The sequence below is a fragment of the Colobus angolensis genome, unplaced genomic scaffold (assembly GCF_000951035.1).
Source record: "Colobus angolensis palliatus isolate OR3802 unplaced genomic scaffold, Cang.pa_1.0 Scaffold12, whole genome shotgun sequence".
In the NCBI taxonomy this organism is placed as follows: domain Eukaryota; kingdom Metazoa; phylum Chordata; class Mammalia; order Primates; family Cercopithecidae; genus Colobus; species Colobus angolensis.
Window position 1 is genome coordinate 3,597,282 of NW_012113141.1, and position 13,525 is coordinate 3,610,806.

General features: G+C 51.5%; 1 protein-coding gene across 7 annotated transcripts in view; it reads right to left on the reverse strand.

Annotated features, from left to right (window-relative positions):
- The window catches only part of LRRC20 (leucine rich repeat containing 20), an 86,004-nt gene extending 76,645 nt beyond the window's left edge, over positions 1-9,359 (reverse strand). For 3 of the 7 annotated variants that reach the window (XM_011927422.1, XM_011927432.1, XM_011927396.1), the window contains exons 1-2: positions 9,258-9,359; positions 2,853-2,997 (exon numbers count right to left, since the gene is read on the reverse strand). In XM_011927422.1, the coding sequence (XP_011782812.1) occupies positions 2,853-2,934 (82 nt within the window). In that variant the 5' untranslated portion in view covers positions 2,935-2,997; positions 9,258-9,359. Of the gene's footprint in view, positions 1-2,852; positions 2,998-3,129; positions 3,181-8,207; positions 8,624-9,202 lie in introns of those variants that run through there. The other 4 variants (XM_011927414.1, XM_011927405.1, XM_011927428.1 and 1 more) reach the window with 4 other exon arrangements.
- Between the last annotated feature and the right edge of the window lie 4,166 nt (positions 9,360-13,525).

Genomic DNA, 13,525 nt, shown 5'->3' on the forward strand with positions numbered 1-13,525 from the left:
TTGCACCACTGCACTCCAGCCTGGGTGACAGAGTGAGACTCTGTCTCAAAAAAAAAAAACAAAACACCCAGTCCCCTCCATATGAAAGTCTTGAGCTTCAGGCAAGATCGCCATGGCTAAAGCCTCTCCCAACTTGACTAGAGCTTCACAGCAGTCATGACCCTGGCAATCACCAAAACCTGCTCCCACCCCAGGGCTGCATGGTAGAGACATGGCCCAGACTCTGGTGCTAGACAGCCAGGGTTCCAATCCCAGGCATGGCAGTGGTCTGGTAGAGTGGCCAGAGAACTGCTTGGGTTCCTTGGTGGGTATGGCCCCCCGGCAGTGCAGGGGAGCTGGTCGCAGCATGCCCTGTCCTAGCCGGCCTGCACACTTCTCCTGATGCAGGGTGCCCACCCTTCAGCTCACAGAAATGCCCACCTGGCCACCTGACCTTGCAATCTCCAGTCCACAGAGGTTGAAGTTCAGGGGCTCCTCAACATGACCTTCCAGGCTCTCCGCTTGCCAGGCACCATCCCTCAACACCTGCCCCGATGCTGCTGTGGTAAGTGGGCAGGGTCGCTCCTCCAACTCAGGCACACCCCTGCCACTGCCTGGAGTGCCTGTTTCCTCACCGCTGCCCCCTGAAACAGCCTCTCTCAAACAGCACCCACCCCCAAGCAGCTTCCCCAATGCCCCTGGTAAGAATTGTTTTCCCTCCCCTGCGGCCTCTCCACTCTCACCACATCTGAGTGAAGTGGAGCTGCTGTGTCCCTATCCCCTGTGACGCTTTTTTTTTTTTTGAGATGGAGCCTAGCTCCATCACCCAAGCTGGAGGTGCAATGGCAAGATCTTGACTCACTGCAACCTCCACCTCCTGGGTTCATGCAATTCTCCTGCCTCAGCCTCCCAAGTAGCTGGGATTACAGGCATGTACCACCACACCTGGCTAATTTTTTGAATTTTTAGTATGCTTTTGTATGTTGGCCAGGCTGGTCTTGAACTCCCGGCCCCAGGCGATCCACCTGCTTCGGCCTCCCAAAGTGCTGAGATTACAGATATAAGCCACCATGCCTGGCCCCCTGTGACATTTTGAAGCAGGGGTAGGTTACTCACCACAGACATCTGTCAATTTGCACTGAATCCTCCACTGGAGGGAGTGAGAAGCACACCCAGCACAGACCTGGCTGGCTGACACCCGTAGAAGGTGCATTTGTGAAAGGAAGGGCTTAGGTCCCACTGCCAGCTTTTGGGAATGAACAAAAATTAAAAATAATAGCTGCCATTTATTGAGTTCCCTATGTGCCAAACACCTTACAGACATTCCAATTACTCTTAACTGCCCTGATGAGGTAGACACAATTACCATTCCCATTTTATAGATGAAGAAACTGAGGATCTGAGAGGTTAAGCAATCTACTACAGTACCAGGTAAGTGGGTGGCAGACTAGGGATTCAAATCCAGGCCCATGTGACTCAAAGCCTAGCTCTGAACTGCAGTCTCAGTGGTAGAGAGCCTTAAACAGCCATGTTACTGACCACTACAGGATTCTAGAATTCCTTCAATGAGGGCTCACAGTCATCAGCTCACTAGCTTAAGGCTCCTTCCAAAGGCTTCCCTCCAACACCAATGACAATCTTCAGTGAACCTGCTGATAGAAAAAATGCCTCTCGCCTTAGCTAAGCTTAGCAAACACTTGCACATGTTTACAAAGTGCCTGACACTGCGCTGGGCTCTGGGGCAGGGCAGGGGGAAGCAAACAACCACAGGGTCCCTGTGCTGTACAGATGCTGAAGGGGTGCTACAGAGGAGGAAGGGAGCAAGGAGTAGATGAGGTAAGGCGGAGGGCTTCCTGGAAGAGGCAGTGATCAAGCTCATCTTGAAGGCTGAGTGTCTCTCCACTTCCTGGACCACCTCTCTCTGCCTCTGACTGCCTTTCCAGTCTCTGTGACTTTGCTGAGGCAGTAACCACCATGGAAGGAAGCACTCCTTTGTGAGACAGACAGGCAGACACACACACACACCCCTACCTGCCTGTGAAATTCCTCTCCGTGTACCTAACTCCAATTCTGCCTGCCTATCTGTAAGATCATCCCCAAGGCAGGACTGTGCTCCAGGCCTCTACAGTGGTGCCTGCATTCCAGGGGTGAGATACATGCACACAAACACACTCAGGCATGTGCATGCACACACAGGCACACACACAGGTAACTGCACCGTATCCCCTGCTGCCCCCTGCACTTGGTGGACAGTCAATAAATATCTGCCGAATTCAATTAAATGGGATGGTTTGCCTAAATGCTTGGGAGTCTTGGGGTAATTGATGGAATAAAATGCCCTGGCCAATTCAAAGCAAAAAATATATAAGACACAATTCAAGAAAAATAGTGGAGTGTAAAGGGGTCTCCTAGCTGGGCAACCTCAAAGAAACCCATTTTGCCATCACCTTTCTTCACGGGATGACTGAGGCTTGCCACGCCCAGCTGGCTTCATTCACCCCAGGAAGCCTGTGACGATTCAACAAGATAACATTCAGGAGGCGCCCAGCACGGGGCCTGGCACACAGATGCTACTTGGCCAGGACCAGCTCTGTTTTTTCACCTAGTCCAAGGGTACACACACTCAGTCATTGGCAGTCAAAGGACAAGCAGGCAGGCCCCATCACTCAGTGGTTTTCAAACCTCTTTGACCAGGACCCACAGTAAGAAATGTCTTACACAAACTACACACTGTTGCAATGAAAGTTCTACAAAACACTTATTCTCAGGAAGAGGTTGCGCACTGACACTTGTGTCTTTCATCTCTATTTCATTTCTAAGTTGATCTCACAACTGCTTCCAGGGAAGTTGGGAAAAGCCCTGCCCTCACTCACCCAGAGTGTCAGAGCCGCTCTCCACCGTCTCGTTGACCTTCCTTGCTACTCTGGCCACAGCCTCACCCATCTTCTTCAGCATGCAGACACAGGTGTCCTGCCGCCAGCCCCCAGGCTGGTCTGCTGCTCACAAAAGGACCTGAGCCTGGGGAAGATGCAGTGCCATGAAGTGCCTGCCTGTCAGCCAGGGACCCACCCAGGCATCCCCCTCTAACATCCTTCTCCCCCAGGACCCAGGCTGCCAGGAAGCCTGCAGGGAGGGCCCCAGGCCACTCACCTCCTCTTGCAGGGCCAAGAGCTCAGGCCACATCCAGCTTGGCCTTTGCACAGCCTGGTCTGCCAGTCAGAGGGTGGGGACAGCTGGGTCCTACTGGTTTTCGGGGAGGATCAACATGTGTGACCTCACCAGACATGAGGACCAGGCCTGAGCCAGCAGCCAGGGAGGTGTGAGGACTCAGGGGTGTGTTGGCCTGTGATTCACTCTATAGGCGGGGCATTGGGAAGGAGGTAGGGTGCAGCCAACTGCAGGAGAAAGACACCTGTCCCTCCATCCCACAGCCTCTAAGCTAGTGCCCTGTCCACATCCCACCCAGGACAATTTCCCAAGCTCCCCTGTTCACCCCACCCATATTTGCCTTGTGCATGGCAGGAAGTGGGGACATGAAGGCAAATCAGAGCCCTGTGAGCCCATCAGAACACACGGACTGGCAGTGGGCGGTCTGTAAGAATTCCTTTCCCACGTGTCAATAGGAAGGAGAGTTTACAATACTAGCCTGTGTGATTATCAGCCCGATGCTGCGTCTTGCGGAGGCAAGAAGAGCGGGTGGCGGGGGAGAGGGGTGGGTGGAGATGGAAATGAGAGAAGAGAGATTGGATCACTAGAGGAAAAGAGGCTGAAAGAAAGGTGAGGAGGACAAAATGATAAGGTGTTAAGACATAAGGACTTACAAACACCCTCAACTCCCGGTTTATTACAGAGAAGGAAATGAGCATAGAGAGGGGCTAGGTGACCTGGCCAAAGTCAAACTACAAGTGGCAAGAATCGGGTCAGCCCAGCTCCATATCCAGTGTTCACTTCTTTATAAAAATAGCAGCACCCTGGCCGGGCGCAGTGGCTCACGCCTGTAATCCCAGCACTTTGGGAGGCCGAGGCGGGCAGATCACGAGGTCAGGAGATCGAGACCATCCTGGCTAACACAGTGAAACCTCATCTCTACTAAAAATACAAAAAATTAGCCGGGCGTGGTGGCAGGTGCCTGTAGTCCCAGCTACTCAGGAGGCTGAGGCAGGAGAATGGCGTGAACCCGGGAGGCGGAGCTTGCAGTGAGCCGAGATCGCGCCACTGCACTCCAGCCTGGGCAACAGAGCGAGACTCTGTCTAAAACAAAACAAAACAAAACAAAACAAATAGCAGCACCCCATGGAGAGAGGAATGAGCTCAAGTCCAAGGTCAGCACCCTGCTTTGCCCCCAGACCCCAGTCCCAGCTTCACAGACAGCTCAAAGAGCTCCAATGAACTCACTCCAAGGGCCAAAGGCAGAAGAAGGTGAAGAGCAGAGAGAAGGGGCATAGGGACAGTGCTAAGAGCTAATAATCACCAAGAAAAAGTTCCCACGTGGTCAACTGGACAAGTAGGGCAGGCAAGACCAAGCCAGGGTTGGCCAAGCCCACCCATCTGCTTCGGGGAGTTACTGTGAGTTTAGTATGTGTGTGCATTTCCACTAAGGAGGCTGGCACTAAAGGTTTGAGACACACGCATACAGAGCAGTGGGAAAACACTGATTTTGGAGACAGGTCAAATGCTCAACTCCATTTATTAGCTGAGAAGACTTGGGAGAGTTTCTTAACTCCTCTGAGCCTGTTTCTTCATGTGAATAGGAGATCTAGTAATACCCAACTTGTTAGGTTAATATAAGGATTGAACAAAACATATATACTAGCTAGCTCAGAGCCCAGGACACATAAATACTCAATAAAAGTTAAGAAGATAAAGCAGTGCACATGTGGATGTAACACCAGCATCTAACCCCAGTTTAATACTCATGTGACTCTGAACAAAACAGGGAACTCATCTTTGAGGAATGAGTGGAATTTCTATCTCTCCCATCTCCAGGAAATCTCCTCTGATTGCCTCAGTGTTCTCTGCTCCCTCTGAGTTTCAGTAGCACTTAATGACTTAGCACAAGTCACCTCGATTATTTATGAGCTTTTAAACATACACTTGTCAGCCAGGCGCAGTGACTCATGCCTGTAATCCCAGCACTTTGGGAGGCCGAGGCAGGTGGATCACTTGAGGTCAGGAGTTGGAAACCAGCCTGACCAACATGGTAAAACTCCATCTCTACTGAAAATACCAAAAAAAAAGAAAAAAAATGGCCAGGCACAGTGGCTCACACCCGTAATCCCAGCACTTTGGAAGGCCGAGGTGGGCAGATCACCTAAGGTCAGGAATTCAAGACCAGCTGGCCAACGTGGTAAAATGCCATCTCTAGTAAAAATACAAAAATTAGCCAGGCGTGGTGGTGGGTGCTTCGGGAGGCTGAGGCAGGAGAATCACTTGAACCCAGGAGGCAGAGGCTGCAGTGAGTGAAATTGTGTCATTGCACTCCAGCATGGGCAACAAGAGCGAACCTCAGGCTCAAAAAAAAAAAATTAGCGAGGCATGGTGGCACATGCCTGTAATCCCAGGTACTCGGGAGTCTAAGACAGGAGAATTGCTTGAACCCAGGAGGCGGAGGTTGCAGTGAGCCGAGATCGTGCCATTGCACTCCAGCATGGGTGACAAGAGCAAAGCTCCGTCTCAAAAATAAACAAACAAACAAACAAACAAACAAACATACACTTGTCTCCTCCATTGGCCTGTGGGCAGCTTGGGGACAGGGAATAGATCTATACTGTGCTTCTCCCCACACACTGAACACAGGTGCTTGGTTAGTATCCCCTAATGGTGATGATCAACAGACATCATTTGTGTTTCCAATCTGAATACAGGTCAAGAGACTCTTACAACAAATCTAAGACACTATCTAAATTGAGAAGGGTCAAAAACCAAAAGGCTAACAGTGCCAGGTGGCCAATCTGCATTAGGTGAGCCAGTGCAAGGCAGAAGGGAATAGAAAGGACTGTGGCAAACTGGACCCAACAACTTCACCATGCTGCCTCGAAGACTGTACCCCTAAGCCTAAATCATAGCCATGTTGCTAGCATCTTCGTGACTTTTTCTAACCTCTTTATGAATGGGAAAGCTGAAGACCCAACAGGGGAAGCAAATCAGCTAGATGAAAACAAAAAACCTACGTATCCTAAGTCCCAGCCTCGGACTCTTCCCACCGTTCCATGCTCCCTCCTTTCTCCATCTCCAATTCATCATCAATAATCATAAACATTTACTGAGTATCTCCTAGGTGTGAGGGATAAGAATGAAGAGGGAGAAAGAAATGCAGGAAACAGTTCCGACTTGTGATTCTGATGAGGAAGAGCTTTCTGAAGAACAGCACTGAAGCAATCCTGGCCTCACAGGAGAAAGGGAAAGGAAGGGAAGCCACCAAGCTGCCCAGGGTCTGGGGTAGCCCTGGTGGGATCGCCTAGGCTCAATACCTTCTATCAGGCACTATGCCTGCAATTCTACTAGCTGCCATCGGTTGGGGGAGGTGGTGCCTTAGACCACCATCCCCAACCTTTTCGGTTTCCTGGAAGACAATTCTTCCCACCACAGGGGGAGAGGGATGAAACTATTCCACCTCAGATCATCAGGCATTAGATTATCATAAGAAGAGCACAACCTAGATCCATCGCATTCACAGTTCACAATAGGGTTCAGGCTCCTAAGAGAATCTAATGTGGCCACTGGTCTGACAGGAGGCAGAGCTCAGGCGGTAATGCTCACCGGTGCTCACCTCCTGCTGTGCAGCCAGGTTCCTCACAGGCCATGGACCTGTACCATCCACAATCCATGGGTTGAGGACTCTTGCCTTAGACCACTGAAGAAAACTAGTCAGATTAAAAATTTCACCACTGGTGGCAAGTTCAGACATTCTATTATGTGGGTCATAGTGGACACAGGCACAGGGACAGAAACATGTAAAGTCTAGGTGTCAGGGCAATTCAATAGGAAGAAGGGCCCCTTCTATGCTAGAGGATGGAGGATGCTCTGAGTACGGCACAGATGCTCTGGACCCCCAAAAGGTTCCTGCTGCCTAAAATCACCATGCTTATTAACTAGCTAGGAAGCCATCCTCCCTTCACCTAAAACTGCTCCTTCCTCCACAAGGAAGAATTGTTTCATGAAGTCCAGCTGACAGGCCTGGGCTCCTCGGGGTACCTGGTCAATGCCATCTGCAGGGATGGTGGTAGTGGAGAGTCACAGAGTGTCCCGAAAGGGAGAAACAGACACCATCAGCCCACATGGGCCAGATCTCTGCTTGGGGCACCCCAGCCAGCTGGCACTACTGGTCCCAGCCAGTCCCAGGCAATAGAGGGTAGGCCTTAGAAAATGTCAAGGAAAGTACTCCAAATCCCAGAGACGCTTCAGCACAAGGTCAAAGCTCATACTCACACTGCCTACATCCTCAAAGCAGGGCCCTCTCCACACACCCCCAACCCCGTTCCTCAGAGTGAGCATCCTGGTCCGGTGAAATGTTTAAATCCAGCAAACGTCTCCAGGGCACCTTGCATAAGGCCCCCACTGTGGGAGTAAAGGGGCAAAGATGGGGTATGGGCTAGAAGAAGCTTCCCACTGGGAGGCAGGATGAGCCTGATATTAGTAAGGCTACAGGGCCAGGCCTAGGGGGGCATGAAGGCACATGACATGGCCAGGGGGAAGGGACGGGGGTGAGCAGCAGGTGCACAGAGAGATTCAGGAGAGAGAGACAGGGAGCCAATGGGCTCTCAGATTACTGAAGAAGGGAACTGCAGCCCTCTTACAAGGCTGTCCTCTGCTTCTCTGTAGTGAACTAAGAGAAGTTTTTTGAGGAAGGCAGCCGAATCCATAGTTTTGCAAAGTTAACAGTGTTGTGAGCAGTCCCATTTGTAAAATGGAAATACCACCTTCCTCACTGGATTATTGTGAGAAGTAACTGCTATGTAACTTTTGGGAAAGGACTTTGCAAACCATTACATGTTTCCCACACCGAGGCATTACCAGTAGGTAATTAAACAGGTGCAGAGAGGAAGTTTGGATGCAATAAATTCAACGCCAAACAAAAACGTTGTCCTGCTTTGTGGGAGCTGGCAACACAGCCCTCTTCTTCCTATAACCTGGTTTCACCTGGACTCAGGCTGGCTGGGGGAGGGGCGATTTTTGCTTAAACCCTGACCTGGCCCCCTGACTCCAGCCCTTATCATCAAGAACTCTACCTTATCTGCAGTCCGGAGACCTCTGCAAAGGAGACGCTGCGACAGCCCGTCCCCACCATCTGCTCCTATATTTAGTTACTGGTGTTGTCAGTTGGGAACGTTAGAGCCTGGCAGCGGCTCGGATGGGCAACCGGAGCCTCCGGAGCCATGTGTGCAAGCTGGCCCTACCGCTGGCTCCAGCCCGGGCTCTGGACCATGCCAAGCCGGGGAGCGGGTGAGGAGGTGAGGAGCGACCCAAGCAGTCCCAGACCCCCCTTCAGGTCAGAACGAAGTTGACCCACTTTCCCACCCCAGGGTAAGAAGCCCGCTGGGACGTGAGCGGGACCTGCTGGCGCCTCGTTTTTGTGGCATGGGGTTCGCGAAGCTAAGCGCGTGCTCCCTCGCTGACATCCTAGGCATCCTTGGACTGAGCCTCCAGCACTACGCGCGGTGGCCAGGCAAGGGTCCCCCCGCCCCTCGTGCCAGGACCCGCCTCACCCCTGGTGCCTGCAGCCAATGGCACCTCGTCCGGCTGGCCCGGCAGGCGGGGACTGGGAGAATAAAGCAGGCAGAGGGAAGAATGCTAGTGATCGCAGAGGGCCCGGGACTCCCACGCTGCCCAGAGGCCGAGAGGCACGTTCTGGAGCAAGCGTCTGCAGCTCCCCAGAGCGGAAGCAAACTCCGAAAGTGTCGCTTCGGGGGCGAAATGCACAGCAACCTCTCCCAGCAAGGGCGCCTCCCGCGAGGAATGGAGGCCCGCCCCGGAGCGCTTCTCCGAGCTCCCTATTCCCTGGCACCGCTGCACCCACTGCCGCGAACCATCGGAGTCCAGCTGCAGTGAGCAAGCAAGAGCCCGCGTATGCCGAGCGCCTTGGCACCGCCAGAGCCTCCGCTGGTGCAACCGCTGCTCTTTTCCACTGGGTAACCTGGGGGAGGGGAGGGGACGCTGCAAAAATCGGGACACTTCTCGCCCTCTCCCCCAGCCCCTGCAACGCTTGGCCTTGGACTACGTTTACTTTGCGGGGCAAGAAGCGTGTGGTCCCGCTCCGGGCCGCTTTTGGCTCCACTTACGGCGACAATGCCTCCTAGCGCCCTGCGCCTCGCAGTCACGCTCCCTCAGCCGCCGGCGGCGCCCCAGGCGAGTTCCGAACCGGCGGGGCGGGGCGCGAGGGGCTGCGGGATCTGCGAGCGCCGCCACTTCGCCAATCCCCGCGCCAGGACCGGTGCCGTAGCAGGGGTAGGCTGGGCCCGGGCTGCGCGCAGCCAATCAGCGCGGGAGCGGCGCGCGCGGGGGAGGCGCGCGCGGAAGGGCAGCCCGCGCGCTCCCGCCCGAAGGGAGTAACCGCTTTGTGTGCTGCCTCTGGAGGGAGAACGCCAGAGAGGGCGGAAATACAGAGTGGGACGTGCAGTACATCCCAGGATCTATAGGACCAGGGCTCCAGATTGGGTTTTCTCGAGAGAATGGAGTTGAATTAACCAGATCAGGGATACTTCGAAACACGTGAACATGGAGCATAGGGAACCTTTCCTATGATGACTTCGGGTGCCCATTGTTTTTAGTATATGCAAGCCTCTGTATCTCGGCCCTGTGTCTCCAAAGCCTAATGTTCTCATCTATATAATATGACTTGAGGGCGGGGCGCGGTGGCTACGCCTGTAATCCCAGCACTTTGGGAGGCCGAGGTAGACGGATTACCTGAGTTCGGGAGTTCGAGACCAGCCCGGCCAACATGGTGAAACCCCCGTCTCTACTAAAAATACAAAAATTAACCGGGCGTGGTGGCGGGCACCTGTAGCCGCAGCTATTCGGGATGGTGAGGCAGGGGAATCGCTTGAATCCGGGAGACGGAGGTTGCAGTGAGCCGAGATTCACTACAGCCTGAGTGGAGAGAGTGAGACTCTGTCTCAAAGAGGGGAAAAAAATATTTAATTCTGCCTCTAGGGGGTCTAGGCAGTCAAGGAATGCACATTCCCTTGGGCCTTGATGGATATTTAGGGTTTACTTATGCCTTCTCCACCCCCAACAATATGTTAAAGTTCACCAGAATGTGATCTTATTTGGAAGTAGGGCATTGCAGATGTAATGACTTAAGGTCATGCTGGAGTAGGGAGTAGGGCGGGCCCCTAATCCACTGAGACTGGTGTTGTAAGAGAAGAGACCTAGAAGAGACGCACAGGGAGAACCACCGGTGGTGATGGTGACAGGGATCAGCTGATGCATTTCCAAACCAGGAGTGCCAAGCACTGCCAGCAGGGACCAGAAGCTAGGAACGGGCAGGGAATAATTCCTCCTTCAGAGCCTCCAAAAGGTAACTAACCCTCCAGACACCTTGATTTTGGACTTAATAGCTTCCAGAGCTGTAAGTGAATAAATTTTTGTTGCTTTACACCACCCAGTTTATGTCCATTTATTATAGCAGTCCTAGGAAAAATCTACAATAGGTTAGTAGAAATAAAGAGAAGAGGATGGTAAATATCTCCAAACTAAGTCTTTTGAAACTGAATGCTTAGTATATGCAAGGCCCTGCGTCTTGGGGTATACTGACGTGAATCAGACACAGACCCTGCCCTCAAGGAGTTACCAGTCAAGTAGATACTTGAGCAGCCATGTTTTCTGAGCCCTTGTGCCTCCCCAAGGAAGACTATGGAGACCTTTCTCAACCCATCAGTACCACATCCCTGCCAGATATATACCAAGTACCAGATACAAATAACTAATGGGTAGAGTCCCATTCTGCCCAAGCTGAGATGCTGCTTGTCACTGTAGACAAAGCAGACATAGTTATTTCTGTTTTCACTGAAAACCAGCATGACACTTCTACCCAACTTTTACACGTGGATGTCTTCTTTCCCCCGGTAGTCCATATGCAGACCTGAGACAGCCAGTACAGTGTTTCTGCACCCATGGTAAGGGCTCAGTATATACTGCTGGCTGATGGCCCCAGCCTGGGGTTTCCAACATTCATGCTTTCTCTCAGCCAGTCCCCTGTCCCAGGCAGTTCATCCTGGACCCTCTAACTCCACAGAGACAAGATCCCTCCCTGGCTCAAATCTATCGCTTCTATTCCTACTGTTTGCTTCTCAGAGCACTTGGTGCATTACACCCATTATTGTATCATCTGTGCACAAGTCTTTACTCCCAAGAGTCTGGCTGATTGCAAATACCAGAGCTTGATGCATGTTCAGTGCTTGTATCCATCAGTGATTCCTGTATATTAAAATACCCCAAAACTTAGATGTGGCTTAAAACAACAACTACTTATTTAGTTCATGATTTTATGGGTCAGTATTTTAGGCTGGGCTTAGCTGGGCAGTTCTTCTGTTCTCAGCTGGACTCCCTCATGCGTCTGGGTTCATTGCCAGGCAGTCAGAAGGCTCTGCTTCTGGGAAGTAGCTAGCTGCCAGCTGAGGCAAGTAGGTCGCGTGTCTCTCATCTACTAACAGGCTAGCCTAATTTGTTCACATGGAACTGCAGGGCTCCAAGAGCAAGAGTGGAATCGTGCAAGGTCTCTCAAAGTCTAGGCTCAAAATCGGCACTACTCCACTTCCACGGTTGTATTGACTAAACCAAATGGCAAGGCCAACCCAGGTTCGAGGGTGAAGAAATAGACTCCATCTCCTGATGGGAGGAGCAGCAAAGTCACATTGCAAAGAACATGAGTACAGCGATGAGCAGAGAGTTGGGGCTAATTTTGTAATCTGTCACAGGACTCAGTAAGTATTCTTGGGCTGGGCACAGTGGCTCTCACCTGTAATCCCAGCACTTTGGGAGGCTGAAACGGGAGGATCACTTGAGCCCAGGAGTTCAAAAGCAGCCTGGGCAACATGGTGAAACCCCATCTCTACAAAAAATATAAAACGTGTCCAGGAGTGATGGCATGGGCCTGTAGTCCCAGCTACCCAGGAGGCTGAGGTGGGAGGATAGCTTGAGCCCAGGAGGAAGATGAGGTGTCAAAAAAAAAAAAAAAAGTATTCTCACGATACCTAGCATGTAGTGGGTACTCAGAAAATATTTATCAACAGTGGTAAGATTTTCAGTCACTATGTTTACTGACTCCATTCAATGCAGTCAATTGGCAAAATATTATCCCTCACTGCTGGGGTCTAGAAGCCTTATGCCATTTGTGGCCATTTTCAGTTTCAGAACAGCAAGTGAGGGAATCAGGGAGGTAGGGCTGTGCAAGGGAAGCCCCTGAGGCTTCTCAATGAAGAAGCTCAACTGGCCCCTAACAAATAGGCTCCTCTGAAGAGATCCGGAGTATCTTTGGAGGCCTGGACCCCTTAACGAGGTTTAGTCAATACAACTGTGGAAGTGGAGTAGTGCCGATTTTGAGCCTAGACTTTGAGAGACCTTGCATGATTCCACTCTTGCTCTTGGAGCCCTGCAGTTCCATGTGAACAAATTAGGCTAGCCTGTTAGTAGATGAGAGACATGCGACTCTCATCATGCATGGATACATGATGACCTTGTATCCATCAGTGATTCCTGTATATTAAAATACCCCAAAACTTAGATGTGGCTTAAAACAACAACTACTTATTTAGTTCATGATTTTATGGGTCAGTATTTTAGGCTGGGCTTAGCTGGGCAGTTCTTCTGTTCTCAGCTGGACTCCCTCATGCGTCTGGGTTCATTGCCAGGCAGTCAGAAGGCTCTGCTTCTGGGAAGTAGCTAGCTGCCAGCTGAGGCAAGTAGGTCGCCTGGCCACCTGAGTCAGAAGCTGCACACCCTGAACAGACTCGGATGTTTGCCAGAGCTTGGCCACAGCCTCTGGAGATGTCTGAAATCCTTGCAAATTACTTGCAGATAGGAAAAATCTTGTGCTAAGAAAAAATTGTTCTATGGCTATTCCCTGAAGGGTCTGCCCTTCACTGGGCAGGATAAATTCTCAGGGCACTTGTGAAAGGGACACTATCCCATTGACAGAGTCAGCATCTCAACTCCTGTGACTGAAGACCCTGATGGAGTCTACTTCTCATCAAACAACTTCTAGGCCTGCTAATTGGTTAATTTGTGCGCCCGCCCCCCACCCACCAGAAAAAAAAAAAAAAGATATGTTGTAGTCCTAACCCCTAGTGCCTCAGAATGTGGCCTCATTTGGAGATACGGTCTTTACAGAAGGAATCAAGTAAACATTGAGGTCATTAGGGTGGGTCCTAATCCAATATGATTGGTGTCCTTATAAGAAGGGGTCATTGGTACACAGGCAGACATGAATAGAAGGAAGATCATGTGAAGAGACACGGGGAGAAGATGGCCATCTACAAGCTAAAGAGAAAGACCTGGAACAGATCCTTCCCTCACAGCTCTCAGAAGGACCCAACGAATACCTTGATTT